Source organism: Scyliorhinus torazame, chromosome 21, assembly GCF_047496885.1.
Source record: "Scyliorhinus torazame isolate Kashiwa2021f chromosome 21, sScyTor2.1, whole genome shotgun sequence".
NCBI lineage: Eukaryota > Metazoa > Chordata > Chondrichthyes > Carcharhiniformes > Scyliorhinidae > Scyliorhinus > Scyliorhinus torazame.
The window spans coordinates 9,876,705-9,896,190 of record NC_092727.1 but is presented as its reverse complement, the minus strand read 5'-3'; the positions used below and the strand labels follow the sequence as shown (position 1 = coordinate 9,896,190).

The following is a 19,486-nucleotide window of genomic DNA, read 5'->3' as shown; positions in this document are numbered from 1 at the left end:
ATCCGCATATAGTGAACCCTCCATAAACATTGAACTCCATTCAAATCCCTGCTGTGCTCAATCCCAAGCCCCATTCACCCATCATCCTTATGCACCCAAGAGGCCAGAACTGGAACAGCACCAAGAGGGTTGTAGGGCTGGGAGATGGTGGGGTGGGGCCATGGAGGGATCATAAAAACAAGAGGATTTCAAATGGAGGAGTTGCTGGACTGGGAGCCAACATAGGTCAGCAAGAAATTAAAGTAATAATCTTTTATTGTCACAAGTAGGCTTACATTAACACTGCAATTAAGTTACTGTGAAAAGCCCCTAGTCGCCACATTCCGGCGCCTGTTCGGGTCATAAGCCAGTACGGGAATTGAACCCACGCTGCTGGCCTTGTTCTGCATTACAAACCAGCTGTCTAGCCCACTGAGCTGTACAGAGGTGATGAGTGAACAGGACTCAAGTTAGCAGAGCTTTCGATAAACTCCCAAAACATAGCAATCACCACCTCGTACCCCCCCCCCCCCCCCCCCCCCCCATCTCTTTCTCCCCTGCGTTCAGAAGAGTTCAAAACAGCCCTTCACCCTCAGACCCCTTCAAACAATTATTTGCTCTTCTGGAGCATTCTCCTTTGATATTTGAAGATTTGTTTAAAAATGATTGAAATATACACTGTAATACACTGGGCCCCAGGTCACGTACTGCTTTCCCAGTCAAATCCATTATCGATATCAATGACCAGGTTATAATCCACAGTTCCCCAATCGACAGACACTATTCCATCAACATTGAAAAACTATTTTCCAAATATTTGTTAATCCTGTGCCCTCCATTGTCTAGTCCCCATGGTCTGGAATTCCCTCCATTTAAAAAAACCGTTGTCACTCGTGCCTTCAAGGTGCTCAAGATGAATGTGCTAACAAGACGCCTGGCCTAATATCTACTTATGTAGCCCAGTGTCAGTGGGGCTGTGTCAAACTTTTGCCCAATAATCACCTTACTGTGTGTTACATATACTATACAGGTTGCCGCACTGTTAGCAATAATGTCCACCTCAGGCTTTTTATGTATATTGAACCCAAGGACAATCTAATATATGATCCAGTATTTAATGGCTTCAATTAACATTCATTCAGTGAAAACAATTCAACCAATCTTCTGAAGCTAGGTGAAGTGTAAAAGTCTGTTTGGAATTTCCAACACGTCGGGACTACATTTCCCCTCCCCCCCCCCCCATTAGATTTCCACAAGACTCTGGCCTCATTTTCTCAGCCTCCACAAACTAAATTCCCAACCAGCATTTCCACTCGTTTTGGTCGCACCACCAATTATTTGAACGTTGCTGAATCATAGCTCATACCATCATTTTTACTACAGAGCAAGGGAACAAGGCCCCAAGTCTACCTCAGTCAGAATGGAGATCACCCTCTTGACTGAACTGAACATTAACCATCTCGGCATATATGAGCTAACCAGGCCCCAACACCACTTTCACTCTCCAGTCTTAATTTTTAAAGGTAACTTTCTCTCATTCATCAATGAAATACAGAAATCCTCTTAAAACTCGGCTCCGTTCCAACGTACTTCAGTCACGGGAGTCCACAAAAACCACTTCTTTTTTCATTAAGCTGCACAGCCTTTGTCTCCCTTCATCTACACTTAAAACCACATACACAACAGTGCAAGTCAGTCTTGAGGGAGGCTCTATACCCAAAATACACCATCTGTTCTCTCCGCAGGTGCTCACTGATCGGCTATTGTTTTCACTGTTTCAGATTACCAGCTTTTCAGTATTTCGGGGATATGTTCAATATCCGTCCTCTTGCCGAAGTGGAATAAGTTTGCTGCTTGACCAGGGAAAGTCCCAGAGCAAATTGACCTGAGCCAGAGCTACACTGGAGGCCAGATTACTCCAGGCTAATACTGGAGTGGTGAGGGAAACCCAAGTCCAAACCTCTATCCATCACTTTTTCCATTCATCCAGTTTTGCCCACTACTGAATTAACCGTTGTCGAATATTTGTATTAGCCCATTGCAAAATTTCAGTATTACAATGTCAAAATGCCTAAAAACATCAACAACACTTCAACTACTGCTAGCACATACAAGTAAATCAGGACAAAGCAGTTGCAGAGCGATTAGAACCATCAGAACGTTATGGTGCAGACAGTTGCCATCATGTCCCGCCGGCCAACAAAAAAAGGGAGGAAATAAAGAAACTAGCTATTCATTTCAATCCCACTTTCCAGCTCCTGACCAATAGTCTTGCAGGTCACGACAGATGCCGATCCAGGTACCTTTTAAATGAGTTGGACATTTCAACCTCAACCACCAATTTAGGCAGCGCATCCCAGACGCCCATCACCCTCTGGGTGAAAGGCTTTTCCTTCATATCCCCTTTAATCCTTCTACCTTCAATCTGTGCCGCCTGGTAATTGACCTCTTAGCTCAGGGAAACAAGTCTTTTCCTGCCCAGGCTCCTCATACTTTTGGACTTCCCAACTAGGTTACCCCTTAACCTCCACGGTTTTAAAGAAGACAACCCGAGCCAATCCGATCTCTTCTCATTGCTGCAATTTTTAAGCCCTGGCAACGTTCTTGTAAATCACCTCTGCACTTCTTTTTTTTTTTATAAATAGAACATACAGTGCAGAAGGCGGCCATTCAGCCCATCGAGTCTGCACCGACTCACTTAAGCCCTCACTTCCACCCTATCCCCATAACCCAATAACTCCTCGGAATCTTTTTGGTCACTAACGGGCAATTTATCATGGCCAATCCACCTAACCTGCACTGTGGGAGGAAACCGGAGCATCCGGAGGAAACCCACGCACACACGGGGAGAACGTGCAGACTCCGCACAGACAGTGACCCAGCGGGGAATCGAAACTGGGACCCTGGCGCAGTGAAGCCACAGTGCTAGCCACTTGTACTACCGTGCTGTCCAATTATCTCCAGAGCAGTTATGTCCTTCCTATCAAGTAATATCTTGAAACTACTTGGTGAGGTAGTATTTAATATATTGAACTTCACCTCTGAAAGGTGTTCCAAAGAATGCCAGACTGATGGGCTGGGAATTCCAATTACACACAAGTGTCTGGCAGAGAGTCTGGGAGACTCCAGATCTTTGAAGAGCTGGAGACCATTCGGCCCACAAGCACTGTGCTATCTCTGTGGAGAAGCAAGCGATTCCACAAATAGCCCCATCCTCAATGATGGAGGAACTCAGGACATCCGTGCAAAGAAGAAAACGCTGAAGCATTTGCAATCATCTTTGGCATGAAGCACCAGGTCGACGATCCATCTCAGCCTCCTCCCGAGTTCCCCAGCAACCCAGATGAGTTTTTAGGCAATTTGATTCACTCGACATGATATCAAGAAATAGTTGGAAGCACTGGATACTACAAAGGTTATGAGCCCGGACAACATTCCTGAAGTCTGTGCTCCAGAACTAGCCGCATCTCTGTCAAGCTGTTCCAGGCATCTATCTAGCAATTTGGAAAATTCCCAAGACAGGCTTGGACACAAAAAGCAGGTCAAATCCAACCCAACCAATTACTACCCCATGTGTCTACTCTCAATCAGTGCAGTAATGGAAAGTGTGGTCAACAGTGATATAAGGCAGTACCAGCGGCTGGTTTAGCACAGGGCTAAATAGCTGGCTTTTAAAGCAGACCAAGGCAGGCCAGCAGCACGGTTCAATTCCCGTACCAGCCTCCCTGAACATGCACCGGAATGTGGCGACTAGGGGCTTTTCACAGTAACTTCATTTGAAGCCTACTTGTGACAATAAGTGTTCTTCATTTCATTTTCACTTACTCAGCAATAACCTGCTCACTGACGAGCAGTTTGGGTTCCACCAGGATCACCGAGTTCCTTATAGCCTCAATTCAAACACGGACAAAGGAGCTGAACTCCAGAGGGGAGGTGAATGTGAAGGCCCTGGACATCAGAGACAGCACTTGACCAAGTGTGGCATCCAGGAGCCTGAGCAAAACTGAGGCAATGGGAATCAGGGGGCAAACTCTGCACTGGTGCACACATGGCCCAAAGGAAGATGGTCGCAGTTGTTAAACTGTGGGGTGTGTACACATATACACATGCGCGCGCACATGACACCAGTTATAAGCTATTCCTGTTGAGATTCCTTCAGTGTGCCTAGCCCTTCAGGATTTCCTTTTTTTTTAATAAATGTATTTTATTCTAAATATATTCAAAAGTACAAAAACATAAATAAATCGGAGAACATTCTCTACATCTCACAGTTTACAGTCTGTAACCAGTGACACTTGACGCAAGAATGGGGGTGAGACAGTTAGGAGGTAAGAGATCGAGTGATGAAAGGTCCAGGGTCACGCAGAGAGTTGTCGACCCTTAATGCTTAGATTTGACATCAGAGACAGGCCGCAAACCAGTCTAACCAGTGTTTCCTTCAGTACGAATAGCCACAAATGTTCTTGGGCACTCAGCAGCTGCCTCGGAACTGGAGCGTACTGCCCGATAAGGTGGCAGGAATGGGTCTGAAGAGAATGGCATAAACACTTGGAAGAAAACCCAGAGGAATAAACATGTTGCTCTTGGAAAGAGCCAGCACAGGATCAATGGGCCGATGGGCCTCCCAACTGCTCTCGACTATCCCAGCTTTTCTCAAATGGTTCTGTTTGTACATGAGCCTAATCAATTAAATCACACTGGTCTATTACATCGTGAAGCGCATCACAATATAGCCATAGCAGTTCGCAGCCAGCAGTAATAATGTCCTGCAGGGTTTCTCAACTATCCGGACACTTCACCACCCACCGGGGTACCCAACATGCTCACAACCTGAAGCAATTGTAGCACCCTCCTGGTGATGAAACAATCAGCAGGGCTGGAACTTGGGAGTCTTTCTGGTCAATTCATCTCTGGATAACAACGATTGTGGAATGTGTTTACCAATTGATGCCTGAATTGTACATCTGAACCATTTCCATTTTAGTTGGCTGATGTTACCGGCGTACTTAGCTGTTCAGCACATTAAAAAAGGTTGGGGAATGAGTTAACAGAGTTTACTGCAATCCAAAAATAACATTCTTTTGAAAAATAGAGAACATTCAACAGAGATTAAAGTTCCATCAGCGAGTGTGTTGCGAAGACTGAGCTCAAACTGAAGACAAAATAACTTCTAGTCAGAGAGAACAAGCTGGCCCTTCTCAAAAAGAGTGACAACGCACACTGCTTGCTTCACTGGTGGTAAACAGCTCTGAATGATCCAAAACAAACAGTGGGTATAAATGTTTCCACTCAAAACATGGGGTTTAAGGTAATTTTTTTTTTTTTAAATCTAAAGCTTGTTCAGCAAGGAGAAAAGAAGTTGTTACACATTCACTTCCTCTCTCATTTTCATCACTGCCTCACAGTTAGGAGAATACATCATTCCCGTGCAAAGGAACCTTCAATAATATGCTCCTTCTCCAGGTAAGTAAGGCATTCACCGTGCACCAGGTTCCAAACCGCTGCCAATTCTGCTTTCCTTTCACAAAATAATCTTTGCACTCCTGAAATTTCCCTTCTGGTTCCTCCCCAGCTTCAGTGAAATAATGTCCCTTTGCAGTTGAGAGAGAGAGAGAGAGAGAGAGAGAGAGAGAGAGACATGTTTATTCCTCTGGATTTTCTCCCAAGTGTTTATGCAATTCTCTTCAGACCCATTCCTGCCACCTTATCGGGCAGTATGTTCCAAATCCGAGACAGCTGCTGAGTGCCCAATTAATATTTGTGGGTGTTCATACTGAGGGAGGCACTGGTTAGACTGGTTTGCGGCCTGTCTCTGATGTCAAATCTGAGCATTAAGGGTCGACAACTCTCTGCAGGTCCCTGGACCTTTCATCACACAATCTCTTACGTCCTAACTGTCTCACCCCCATTCTCGCGTCACTGGTTACAGACTGTAAACCGTGAGATGTAGAGAATGTTCTCCGATTTATTTATGTTTCCTCAACTCCTTCTGCAGAGTTTAACTCTTTGCATCAGTCAGCATTCCTTTGCTCATTTAGCTCAGAGAAATGGGAATGGGTCATTCAAGCCTACTTGACCATGCAATTAGATTGCGGGGGAAATGAGCTCCACCCCACTTACCCATCTTGGATGCATGCCCCCGATACCATACCCAGCAAAAATCTAGCAACTTCAGTTTTAAACAGACCAATTCATTTCCCGCCTATATGGCCTAACTCTAATTTTAAGAAAAGATCCATTCCTCTTTCGCCCTCCCCCCACCCCATGAATTTCCTTTCCAGGGAATTAGCTTCCCTGCATTTAGCCTATAAATGCCTCCATCACAACATATTTCCATTATCTATACTCAATACAAAATTCTCTCAAGGCTTAAGCTTGGTGATGCTTAATCAAAATACATATATATCCATCCTGAGGGGTATTTTATGAACTTTTTTTTTGGGGGGGGGGGGGGGAATATTTTTATTGAACTTTTAAACAACTTTTCATACAAAGTTTACAAAAGACAACAGTAATATCCCTCCACCCCCACACCACTATAAACTAACCACCCCCCTTCCCCACCCGCCCTATCCCACCCCCCAACAGCTAACCGTGACCCAACTCTGAGGTACATTATAAACGCTCGCCATCTCTGGTAAAACTCATCCACTGACCAGTTCACGGTGAACTTGACCTCTAGGTGCAAAGACCCCATCAGGTCACCCGGCCATGCTTGGTAGTGCAGTCGACTTCCAGCCCCAGAGGATCCGCCCCCTTGCCAAAAGCCAGAGGGTCTGTCCCTGCCCCCGTCCCGAGTGGCCTCCATCCCATTGAAACATGGGCTCATTCTAGCCTATGTGAGGTCTGCTCGAAGCTGAATGAGACTCAGCCACACACATGACGAGGTCACGTTCACCCTCCTCAGTGCCTCGCTCCAAACCTCCTCCTCCAAAATTGGTCCTAACTCTACTCACTTTGCCTTCACTCCCTCAACCGAGCCCATCTCCTCCCCCACTTTCCGCTGGTATATGCTTGACATACTGGCCACCTCCGACCCAGAGTAGGATACAATCCGCTCTAGCAAGGTAGAAGGCTGCTTCACCGGAAGGCAGGAAAGTACTTTTTGACCCAGCTACGTACCTGGAGATACATTAACCCATCAGCGTCCGTACATTTTATGAACACGCGTATTTACTTCTGCACCCCCCCCCCCCCCCCACCCCAACCAATGGGTCATGCTCATATCCATTTCTTGTTTTTAAAAACGCACAAACAGCATGAGAAGAGACATAAACCTGAGGCAATTCTCATCCAATCTTTTTGAGGACACCCAGCTCCCATGTACACAACCGGTCCAGGATCGGTCATCCACCCTTCAGGGGGTTGAGGAGTATACCTCCTCACTCAACAACCTGCACCTGGGAGCCTCCAAACCGGCACTTCCACGGCCCCAACAGCCCATCATCCCTGGAAACAAACAAAAAAGCATACAGCCTGCACTGTCATTCTGCCTGGCTGGTCAGGAGCTCTTACTGGGATTACAAGCTGCTGATAATTGCTGGCTTTCAGATCTGAGAAACGGTGCACATACACACACACATATGCGCACACACACGCTTTCTATCCCCTCAAGTAAGAGAGGAATGTAAATATTGGGCACATGCCAGAAGAAGTAAACTTCAGCCAGAAAAGCTATAAAAGCAGTTCTCTGACATTCAACCACGACAAGTGGCAATGATTTCACAGCCATTCAGGGAGGGTCCTGTAAGTGGGGCAAAGCACTCTATACAGACCTCAGCATAATAGGAAATGAGGAAACATAGATAAAATCTTTCAAAACACAAACGTGAGACACTGTGCGGTTTTAACTCATTACGTCCCAAATCACACTTAATGTCTCACAACGTTTATCTTAAGTTCAATTAATAATTTTGTTAAGAGCTACAAATCCCATTTGCTGCCTCTAAACTTTCAATCTCCCATAAACGATGGGCTCAGGTCGAATTAATGCTTTTGTATATTCCATTAAGCCCTTTGTTTCAGTCAGCAGTGTTAGCACATTACTAACTGCATATTAATGTTACAAGTAAATAACAGAAAGGGAACATTTTTATAACATAAACAGGACAGACAGATAAGCCATACATTCAATCTATGATGAAAGAAATCGCGACCAAACAGAAGATAAATAGGGTTCTTTCTCCACACTTTCTGGTGGCCATGTGAACAACTTGCATTTATGTAGTACTTTCGAGTAACAGGTCCATAGACACTTCAAGGGAGCGTTATCAAAACAAGATATTAACACCAAGCCACTTCGTACAACTGAGCAAAAGCTTGGTCAAAGAGAAAGGTTTGATGAAGAATCTGAAGGTGATGAAGGAGGAGAAGGGAAGAAATTGCAGAGCTTGGGGATGAGACATCTGAAGACGCGGCCACAAACAGTGCCGCAATAAAAGTAGGAAACGCACAAGGGGACAAAATGGGAGGAGTGCAGTGGAGGTCACAGAGATAGGCAAGAACAAGGCCATGGAGGATTGTTCACCTGCTAACCCTCTCCAACACAAGAGTGGAACATTGCGAGCAAGAGAACGGAAATACAGACCGTGAAAATAGGATAAAAGACTTTTCAAAATACATACACCATTCGGCCCATCGAGTCTGCGCCAACCCTCTGAAAGGTCACCCAACCCGAGCCCACTCCCCTGCCATAACCCCACCTACCCTGTACATCTTTGGACTGTAGGAGGAAACCAGAGAACCCCGGAGGAAACCCTTGCTGACGCGTGGAGAACGTGCAAACTCCACACAGTCATCTAAGGCCGGAATCAAACCCAGGTCCCTGGTGCTGTGAGGCAGCAGTGCTAACCACTGTGCCGCCCCTGCTAATGAAAGAAAAATCCGATGGAAGATTAAAAAAATAAAATAAAACACAACTTAAGAATTGGAGGGAACCAAATGTTAGGATTTAAAAATGGAGTTGTGCTTCATGGACACTCGGTCTATTCTGTTCAGGCAAAGCACAATATTGTTTCAGGGAGATTGGGCCAAGTTATGTGATTAACTCAGTCCGAACTAATTTGCGCTCTAACCCTAACCTGAAAAACACTTTTGTAAAGAATGACAGAGTCCAGGGCTGCCCAGAATGAATAGAATAACCAGATTTACACAGGAAGCTAGCACTTACCAGACCCTTCATTGTAACACACATAACCCTGTGTTATCTGGATGCAATTACATAGAGCTGAACATGATATACCTTCAATCTGCCATCCAATAAAATTAAGTACGAAGAAATATTTTAAACATTTGTAAATGTTGATGGCATAGCCTGCCTGGTTAGGTTTATTAATTTGCCACTCAAAACAATAATGCAAGATTCAACCCAACTGTCAATATTTTAAACAGATTTTAGCGGGTCAATTGCGCAAGTACATGAAAATATTTTTCTTATTGCACGAAGCAAGCTGTTGACAAATTTTACAATTGTATAAAAAATTGCCTAGCGGAAAGATAAATCAAAGACCGTATCTGAAGATATCATCCCTCCTGATCAGTCAAACCAATTCATTAATTCAGGATTTATTTTAATGTTCACTCATCCAGATTCAGTAAAAAAAAAAACACATTATATTTTTAAATTTCAGCTATTTTATTTCAGCAATACGACTAATTGTGCAGATTGTGGGTTTGGGGCAGGGAGGTGCCGAGAGTTATAAAAGATTATTTTGCGGTCCTAAGTCACCATTAAATCTTACTTATACATCAAGCTTCTCTTTCAAAGTACATCAGCTTGACACTGAGCCAAATAAATGCTTAAGTATTTCAGCTCAAAGTTTCAAATAAACAGGTTTATGAGGTTTTCAGTACCTTACTATAAGCACACATGATTATAATTTACACACACTGAAATCCCTTTTCACGAACTGCTGGTAAAGAGACAAGCTAGGGGAGCACCAGTCGGCAGAAAAGAGCATTAAATTATATCCCACGCTCCAGAGTCAGAAAATTGCTTGAAAGCTTATTTTCCCCCCTGAAATAAAATAAGCTGTTCATGTGAGAGAAAATAAAAAACAGATTTGAAACTTAACCTGTCCAGTGGGAAACTGATACAAACACCTTCTGCAGCACAATCTTACAACTGGCTTTACAGAAAGGTAAAAGCAAGCGGCCAATCTGATTATGATAGTTTGTCACCTAACGGATTAAGTTAAAAATGACTGGCTTCTCATTCCCACCAGTTCAGTTCATTTCAGAAAACACTTTGGTCTTTTCCCCCCGATTCCATAGGCTGGGATAGAATTTAAGATGCTAGGCAGGTTATACAATTCACCCAACATTCAGAATTATGAAACCCATCCAAGCTTAGTTTGTTCGCCAGCTTTCAAATTATGCCACCAGAATCATCCTCATTGGAATTCAGATCCCCGTCATTCTGGACGAGTAGAACTGGCCACCGAAAAGTGTCCTTGGTTGAAATGGGAACAGTGGTTGGTTCATTATGCGGAATGGGAACACACCATTCAGCTCAGCTGGTCTTCGTTGGTGTTTAGGCTCCGCACAAGCCTTCTCCCAGCTTCATCTTACCCCATCCCACATCCTCTTATTTGTCTCTCTCAGTCACACAAGTTTTCATCCAGCTTCTCTTCAATTAATATTTTGCCCATCACCTCAAACAATGTGGTAGCAAGTTGCAAATTCTCAACACAATGTCCAGCCGCTTTATTTCACATTGCTTAAAATAGAATGAAAATATTGGAAATCTGTCAGCTCAAGTCTTGCACATTGTTGGAGATCTGTTCAACAAAAGATTCACACTGACATACAAGTATGACCAGACACAACCTTTCCACAGCGGTGGTGCAACCAGAGAGATATGGACCAGAGAGATATGGATAATGTCAAGACCAAACCGCGATTTTGTGGAGATAGCTAATTGAGACACGGGTGCACGTACACATTTATCAAGAGATGCCTTGATAAAGGAGAGTGGCACAAATGCATATTTATGATGGGTTGACCTCCATCCACCAGCTTTAACTGACATTTTTAGCCAGGGTGGGGAAGTCCACTGTCTGTTGTGGGTCTGCACATTCATTGTGTGTCACCAAACTTTGGAGGTGATACGGGGGAGGGGGAAGGGATAAGAGAAAGTTTTTAAAAGCTACACAGTGGAAAATGTGCACACATTCTACACTACAATTCAATCCTAAAGTTATTTAAGAATGCAATTAGATGTATTACTATAGCCTTAAATTATAAATCACGTTTAAAAACAAACAAACATCACGTTCGTCGTAGGAGGAATAAATCAAGAGGTCACAGACTGATTTCTTTCCAAAAGAATGTCAATCTATAGACTTTTTGTTAACCTCGGGACTCAAGACGAGAACCAGTGTAACAGGAATCCCCAGTGTGTTGACAGAGGTCTTTCCAATGAGCAGGGGTTACACGAGCAGGTCAAGATCTTGCGCCTAACTGCAGCACTCATTTCCTGAGCAGCTCAGGATCTACCAGCAATAAAGCTAATGGGACTTCCTAGCGTGGTATGTTCGGACTGACAAAGCTGTCTGTCACTACCCAGGCAGAAGGAAAATGCTGGTTTCGATTAGGAGGTTCCGATACCAGGTGCCACTAATAAGCTTGGCAGTGAGAGGAAAGGGAATGGTGGCGAGGGGGGGGGGAACGAAGGAGGGAGTGAGTGGGTTAGTCGGTGGGTTGGGGTGAGGGGACGGGGGGTTTGTTCCCTTGAAGGAATGCCTCTCCAAATCTGGAAATCATCAACAGCAGGGATTGCACATGCAGAATGGGCTGTATGGTTCCCATAAACCAGCATCTTCAGGCAAATACCAGTGCATTTAAATTTAATTTGCACTTTTACAACCAAAACGGATGAGAGTACTGAAGCCACTGACTAAAACAGGGCGGGGGTAGAATCTTACAGAACAAGAGGTGGCCATTCAGTCCATCAGGGCCTGTGCTGGCTCTTTGAAAGAACTGTTCAATTAGTCTCACATCCCTGCTCTTTCCCCATAGCCTTGCAGCACAAGAGGCGGCCATTCAGTCCATCACGGCCTGTGCTGGCTCTTTGAAAGAACTGCTCAATTAGTCTCACCTCCCTGCTCTTTCCCCATAGCCAGTGTTGCTGATTTAGTATATAGCCAATGGCCCTCTGCAAGTTACCATTTAATCCAGTTCCACCAGCCTTTCATGGGGGACAAACATTGAGGCTCATTTTGTTTTCAATCAAAGATGGACTGGGTTCTTCACACAGTAAATATTGTAATGAATGAAAATGAAAATCGCTTATTGTCACAAGTAGGCTTCAAATGAAGTAACTAAAAAGCCCCTATTCGCCACATTCCGGCGCCTGTTCAGGGAGGCTGGTACGGGAATTACACCATGCTGCTGGCCTGCCTTGGTCTGCTTTCAAAGCCAGCAATTTAGCCCAGTGTGCTAAACCAGCCCCTTTTTCTTCCCAAGTGCCAGCAGGGGTCAAAAGCCAATTAGTAACTCCGTGATGTTTCTTTGCAAAAATGAGAAAGTCAGCTCCATGGTTACATTTTCCACTGATGCATTAGGTCAGGTTTCACATGAGTGAAACACATGGTTTAACTCCGAGGCAAAGTCACTCAGATTAGTCATCCGGAGGGGAGACAAACATGGACACAACTGCATCCGAGCCATTCAGCCCCTCGTGCTCGTCCTGTAATTGCCAATGATCCTGCTTGATCAGATCCCACCTGGCCTGATAACATTGAGGGTAGCTCATTAGTATAACTTGATCCAGTAAATACCATCCCGGATGGTCACGCTCACATAGTATAACAGTTATACCAACGAGATACTGTTCTGAGTGGGTAGTCACACTGATACTTCTCTTCCAAAGTATCATTACTTGGGAGTCAAACTTGGAGTCATTCCCTTTTTGCCATGATTCATCCTCTGGCAACTGCACTAACTGGATTCCAAACAAGGACGCTGTTTATTTTGAACATTGTGGGTTCAGCTGCCTTGCACTGTCACCCTTGGTAACAAAACAAAGAACAAAATAATTGAAACAAAGACACAGTCAGGGAGAACGAGCACTCCACCAATTCAGTCGGATCTTAGCTGCTGGACATTCCAGTGACAAGGAAAGCCAATCTGAGAGTTGTCTTCTACAGTGAGGAGGAGAGAAGAGCTACATAGCTTTGGGGAAGGGGTGAAAACCCACATCCTACATCTTCCTGGTCTTTCTCATGTCAGTGCTGTTCACCTCACACCACATTGTTACCTGCAAGTTCAACCAGGTGACAGGTGAAGGGATCTAAGGACACCTGAAGATGACCTCTGCGGGATTATTTACAAACAACTATTAAAAGCGTCTCTGTGAGTAGAAAGATGATCGAATCAGAGTAGGGCAACACAGATGGAGGCCAGACAACCCCTCCTATCTGTGGTGCATAATGTTAATGCTGAGGAAGAGAACACTTTCCATTGAGGCAATGGCCACCACGCCATTGTTAGTTTTGAGTGTGGTTGGCGATAAAGTTAAACTCCCTCTGCTCCTTAAACATACCTGGACTGTAGCCTCCAAATAATGTCTCCAACCGCCCTGATGAAATAGAAGTGTCACTCGTACAGTGGAGAGCACTTGCTGAGTCTGTGCTGTCTAAGGCAGAGGCTCTACTGCATAGTGGAGTTGTTGAATGCATTTATCATTAAATAGACAAAGCCTTTGATCTCACACCAAAATTTCCATTCCAATTTTTCATTCAACATGCAAGTACCCCAAGCAAAATATTTTATTGGGCAAGTGTGATTGTTGGAGATAACAAATAGGTTAGACCAAGGAGAGCCAATGGATGTTATCTATCTTGACTTCCAAAAGGCCTTTGATAAGGTGCCTCACGGGAGACTGCGGAGTAAAATAAGGGCCCATGGTATTCGAGGCAAGGTACTAACATGGATTGACGATTGGCTGTCAGGCAGAAGGCAGAGAGTTGGGATAAAAGGTTCTTTTTCGGAATGGCAACCGGTGACGAGTCGTGTCCCGCAGGGTTCAGTGTTGGGGCCACAGCTGTTCTCTTTATATATTAACGATCTAGATGACGGCACTGGGGGCATTCTGGCTAAGTTTGCCGATGATACAAAGATAGGTGGAGGGGCAGGTAGTATGGAGGAGGTGGGGAGGCTGCAGAAAGATTTAGACAGTTTAGGAGAGTGGTCCAAGAAATGGCTGATGAAATTCAACGTGGGCAAGTGCGAGGTCTTGCACTTTGGAAAAAAGAATAGAGGCATGGACTATTTTCTAAACTGTGACAAAATTCATAATGCCGAAGTGCAAAGGGACTTGGGAGTCCTAGTCCGGGATTCTCTAAAGGTAAACTTTCAGGTTGAGTCCGTAATTAAGAAAGCAAATGCAATGTTGTCATTCATCTCAAGAGGCTTGGAATATAAAAGCAGGGATGTACTTCTGAAGCTTTATAAAGCATTAGTTAGGCCCCATTTAGAATACTGTGAGCAATTTTGGGCCCCACACCTCAGGAAGGACATACTGGCACTGGAGCGGGTCCAGCGGAGATTCACACGGATGATCCCAGGAATGGTAGGCCTAACATACGATGAACGTCTGAGGATCCTGGGATTATATTCATTGGAGTTTAGGAGGTTGAGGGGAGATCTAATAGAAACTTACAAGATAATGAATGGCTTAGATAGGGTGGAATTAGGGAAGTTGTTTCCATTAGCAGGGGAGACTAGGACCCGGGGGCACAGCCTTAGAATAAAAGGGAGTCACTTTAGAACAGAGATGAGGAGAAATTTCTTCAGCCAGAGAGTGGTGGGTCTGTGGAATTCATTGCCACAGAGGGCGGTGGAGGCCGGGACTTTGAGTGTCTTTAAGACAGAAGTTGATAAATTCTTGATTTCTCGCGGAATTAAGGGCTATGGAGAGAGAGCGGGTAAATGGAGTTGAAATCAGCCATGATTGAATGGCGGAGTGGACTCGATGGGCCGAATGGCCTTACTTCCGCTCCTGTCTTATGGTCTTATGGTTATACAGTGACAGACCCGTACCCCAGTGTTATACAGTGACAGACCCGTACCCCAGTGTTATACAGTGACAGACCCGTACCCCAGTGTTATACAGTGACAGACCCGTACCCCAGTGTTATACAGTGACAGACCCGTACCCCAGTGTTATACAGTGACAGACCCGTACCCCAGTGTTATACAGTGACAGACCCGTACCCCAGTGTTATACAGTGACAGACCCGTACCCCAGTGTTATACAGTGACAGACCCGTACCCCAGTGTTATACAGTGACAGACCCGTACCCCAGTGTATAGTGATAGATCTGTACCCACTATTGTACCCCAGTAGAATTGGCTTTTCTTTTATTGCATCCACATTAGGTCAACACAAAAGAGGAAAAAGCCATAGCTTCAAAACAATTCACATATCCCAAGAATTGCAGAACCTTGCTTGTTGCATCATTGCGCATTCTGTTGTATTACACACATCCAACATCTTCAATGTGCACATACACAGCGTTCCCTATATAATAAAATCAAAACAATTCTTGTATTTCATATTACACCACACAGAGCAGGGACCGGTGTTCTCCCAGTGTGTGCGCGGGCTCCCCGTGTGTGCGCGGGTTTCCTCCGGGTGCTCCGGTTCCCTCCCACAGTCCAAAGATGTGCAGATTAGGTGGATTGGCCGAGATCAATTGTGCGGGGTTACAGGGATAGGGCTGGGGCGTGGGACTAGGTAGAGTGCTCTTTCGGAGGGCTGGTGCTTACTTGATGGTTCGAATGGCCTCCTTCTGCACTATGGGGATTCTATGGATTACTGGATCTCCCTTGACATTGCTCAAGCCAAGTTGAGGGATACCTTGCTTTCAAACACAGATGGGCTAAGCAGTGGTGGACAGTCGCCATCATACTCATTCACCCCAGGGAACTCCACTAGCAGGAAGAGATCCTCAAGGAAGACAATTATGGGATGAGGAAGATCATTCAGACCATTAGTTCATCTGTCTAGAAGCTCCGAACAATTCTGCACCGCACCCTTCTCCTGCCCCACCATTGCAGCATCCAATTGTTTCTCAAATACCTGCATGTTTGTTTACCTGGCAGTATATACTGGGAGGACATTCTATGCAGTGATCAATACCTGGGAGAAGAATCTCTTTACGCAAGTCCTAAAGTTACCTTTTGCTATTATCACCCTTACTTGTTCTCAATTTAACTTTCAAGTAATAGTACAGAATTACTGTTCACAGACCATTAACTAAATTATGTCTGGCAAGATTACCACAATGGTTCCTTCCAGAGTTGAAAAGCTTCAGCTCCGTTATCCAGACCCCTGATGACAGGGATTAGTCAAGTGCTCTTCCATAATTCCTTCCACTACTTTAACCATCCCTTTGAGATTCAACAAATAAAACTGGAAACAGTATTCAACGTGGATCCAAGCAACATCCAGTCCACTTTCATCACATCCTCCAATTTGCACTGCATTGGGATTAGCCAATATCGTCCCATATAATATTGGCTTTGTTGCTAGCTATGCTGAATTGGATTGACGCTTCAATCCTCAAGTGTAAGATGATCCCTTCCACCGCATTGGTCTCTAATTCTACTCCGCACGTGGGGTATGTACGTGGTTTATTTTTCTACCTTGTACTGGTTTAGCACAGTGGGCTAAATCGCTGGCTTGTAATGAAGAACAACGCCAGCAGCGCGTGTTCAATTCCTGTACCAGCCTCCCCGAACAGGCACCGGAATGTGGCAACTAGGGGCTTTTCACAGTAACTTCATTGAAGCCTACTTGTGACAATAAGCTATTATTATTACTATTGTACCCAGTATTTTACACTTGTCTATATTGAATTCCATCTTTCAATAATCTGCTACCACACCAAGCTTAATGTTAATGAGATGAGAGTAACAGGAGTACGCCGGTCAGTCCCTTACGCCTGCTGCATGCAAACATCTCCCATTAAAAAGAAAATCTCCATTTTAAACAGTTGGTCCGCCTAAACCTCTACTGGTTGGGGGAACCGTACAAGAGAGAATAACTTTTAAATGATCGCAAAAATTATTAACAGGGAAGTTAGATAAGACTTATTTTTGCACAGAATCTAGTTAAGTTCTGTGCTACAAAGCATGCAGTTGAGTTCATAAAGAATTAGACAGCTGCTTGTAAAACAGGAAATCGAAGGGGACCAGATAGACAGCTTGTGGGAAAAAAATACAGCGACAGAATTGATGGGGAAAATGAGCCTTTAAAAACCTCAACATTCTGCAACTCTAGAAAAGCACATCTCCAAGAATTTCTCTCCGCTTTCCTACTTCTAACCTATTAGTTCCCTCTGTTCAACACCCAAAAGATAGAAATAGTGCAATACAGTGCCATGCCATGGGACTTTAAAAATAAACACTTAAGTGGTGATGTGATGTTTTTACCTGTGCTGTTCAATGGCTTCATTGTCTGGTAGTTCCATACCACAAACGTTACACCTCTCGCTGGCGGATCTATTCTCAGTCTTCATGCCAGCTGCGAGTTCGCCCAGTTTGTTGAACAGCTCCCGCTGAATGAAGCCTTGAGGCAGAAGCCCTCCATAACCAGCAAAGTCCATAGCAACAGAGAGTGTTGGCTGCACATGGAGTGCGGAGGATAAAGTAGGAGGCACCTCCAGCAGGCCATCAGTTCGGCGGCTGAATTGGACAGGGTACAAGGCGGCATGTTTCTCACCCAGCACATTAGAAATGCTCTCCATTCCCATTTGTACACCCAGCCCTGCCTCGTGAGATTGCTCCCCAGAGTTCTCTTCACGGACATAGTGCAGTTCACGGGCACTGGTGATGACACTACTCCTTGTTGGTGTGCCTGGGGCCTCCTTGTAACGATCTGCATCAGATACCTTTTCGCCCCCTGAAGAGCCAGATTCAGCCATCTTGGGACTAGAGGCCTCCTCTACTTGCATCATTTCATGTTTAACTTCAGTTAACATGGGATGCCTGTCGCCAACAGCGAATGGTTCATCTGTCGAAGTTTGTTGCAAAGACCCTTGTATAATTGACTGTCCAATGCTCATAAGACTATCTACAGCAGCTTTGGTGGGGCTCATTGCAGAAAGTCCAAATGAAGTGGAGACAGAAGGACTTTGGTCTTCCATTGTCCTGCCTTGCAAGGCCTGGTTAGTAGTATAACCAGCCTCTTCACCAGAAAGTTGCTTTGCAACCAGTACATTCTTATTAAACCTGGCCTTCCCTCCATCCTCATCTTCAGTGACAGCCATTTCGGCATCATTATCATCTGTTGCCTGAATCGTCTCCAGAATCTTCAGACACTGCTCCTCCAAGTACTCAATCTCCAGTATCTCAGCCGCATACAGCAGATCATCCAAGTCTTCGACTTTTGCCTGGAGCGTGGCAGTGTAAGCATACTCGAGAATCTGCTGGAAAGTCTTTGGCGAGAGAAAGTCCAGGGTGTAATGCTGACTGTTGCGCAGAAACAAAATTTCAAACATCTTGCTCGTGCAAGCCAAGACCGTCCGATGAGCGTGGAACTCCTGGCTATCCACTAGAATCACCACATCGCACAGAGTCCCCAAGAGTCGCATCTGGTTGGCTTTGTGAAGGAGCGCCGAGGGATGGGTGGGGTTCTGGAGCTTTATTAATCCCATTTTTAATCAAATCCTCCAATCTGCTGTACACTGGACCAACTCATTAGGCTGTCTGTGGCTGCTGGTTCCAGAGGTGTTCAATTACCTGCAGGAATAAGGAGGTAAATATTTTAAAACTCCATTTTTCACTTGAACAAAAAAGATTAGCAAGTCCTGCTCCCCTTTGGATTACAGAAACCTTGTTCCCCAATCTCCCCAAGATTCAAATCATTGCCTTTGTTTCGAAGTTCATGGTCCCAACCAATCTTATTTCAGCATCTGCTTCAGCCCAATTCTCAGCTCCCCATCCCTCAAACTCTCCGCTCACTCCGGTTTCATGTGCAAGCATCATGCCACAACCATCTCCATGTGCCGTGCCGCAGCCCCCCCCCAACCTCCGGCCAATCGAACCCGGACCTCGACTACACCATTGGTAGCAGGCCACCAGGCAGCAAGCTCCCAAAATCTAGAGAGTGTCTCGACTTTGAAAATAAGTTATGGCCGAATTTCTTAATTCCTCCTTTTTCTGCTTTAGTGACCTTTGTTCCATCAGCCCACTTGTGCTATGCCTTGGGGGGGGGGGGGGGGGGGGGGGGGGGGGGGTTTATATTCAGAAACAAACTCTGATGTTTCAAAGCTCCACCGCCTGTAACCTACCTTCAACCGAGTTACAGTCGCCTATCACTTCCTTTTGCTCATTGACCTGCGTCAATTCCCAGTCCAGCAACACCTCCATTTTAAAATTCTCATCCTCATTATCAAATCCCTGAATAGCTTTGTCCTTCCCTACCTCTGAAATCTGCGGCTAAAAGGTTAGCATGTAATGCAATCTTTCCTTAAAAAAGAAACTTGTCTTTTTCTAATTG

The 19,486-nt window shown here is 45.0% G+C and overlaps 1 protein-coding gene across 4 annotated transcripts in view; it reads right to left on the bottom strand.

Annotated features, from left to right (window-relative positions):
• The window catches only part of zbtb16a (zinc finger and BTB domain containing 16a), a 280,798-nt gene that overhangs the window by 231,053 nt on the left and 30,259 nt on the right, over positions 1 to 19,486 (bottom strand). For all 4 annotated transcript variants that reach the window (XM_072486482.1, XM_072486483.1, XM_072486480.1 and 1 more), the window contains exon 2: positions 17,419 to 18,726. In XM_072486482.1, the coding sequence (XP_072342583.1) occupies positions 17,419 to 18,641 (1,223 nt within the window). In that variant the 5' untranslated portion in view covers positions 18,642 to 18,726. The remainder of the gene's footprint in view (positions 1 to 17,418; positions 18,727 to 19,486) is intronic.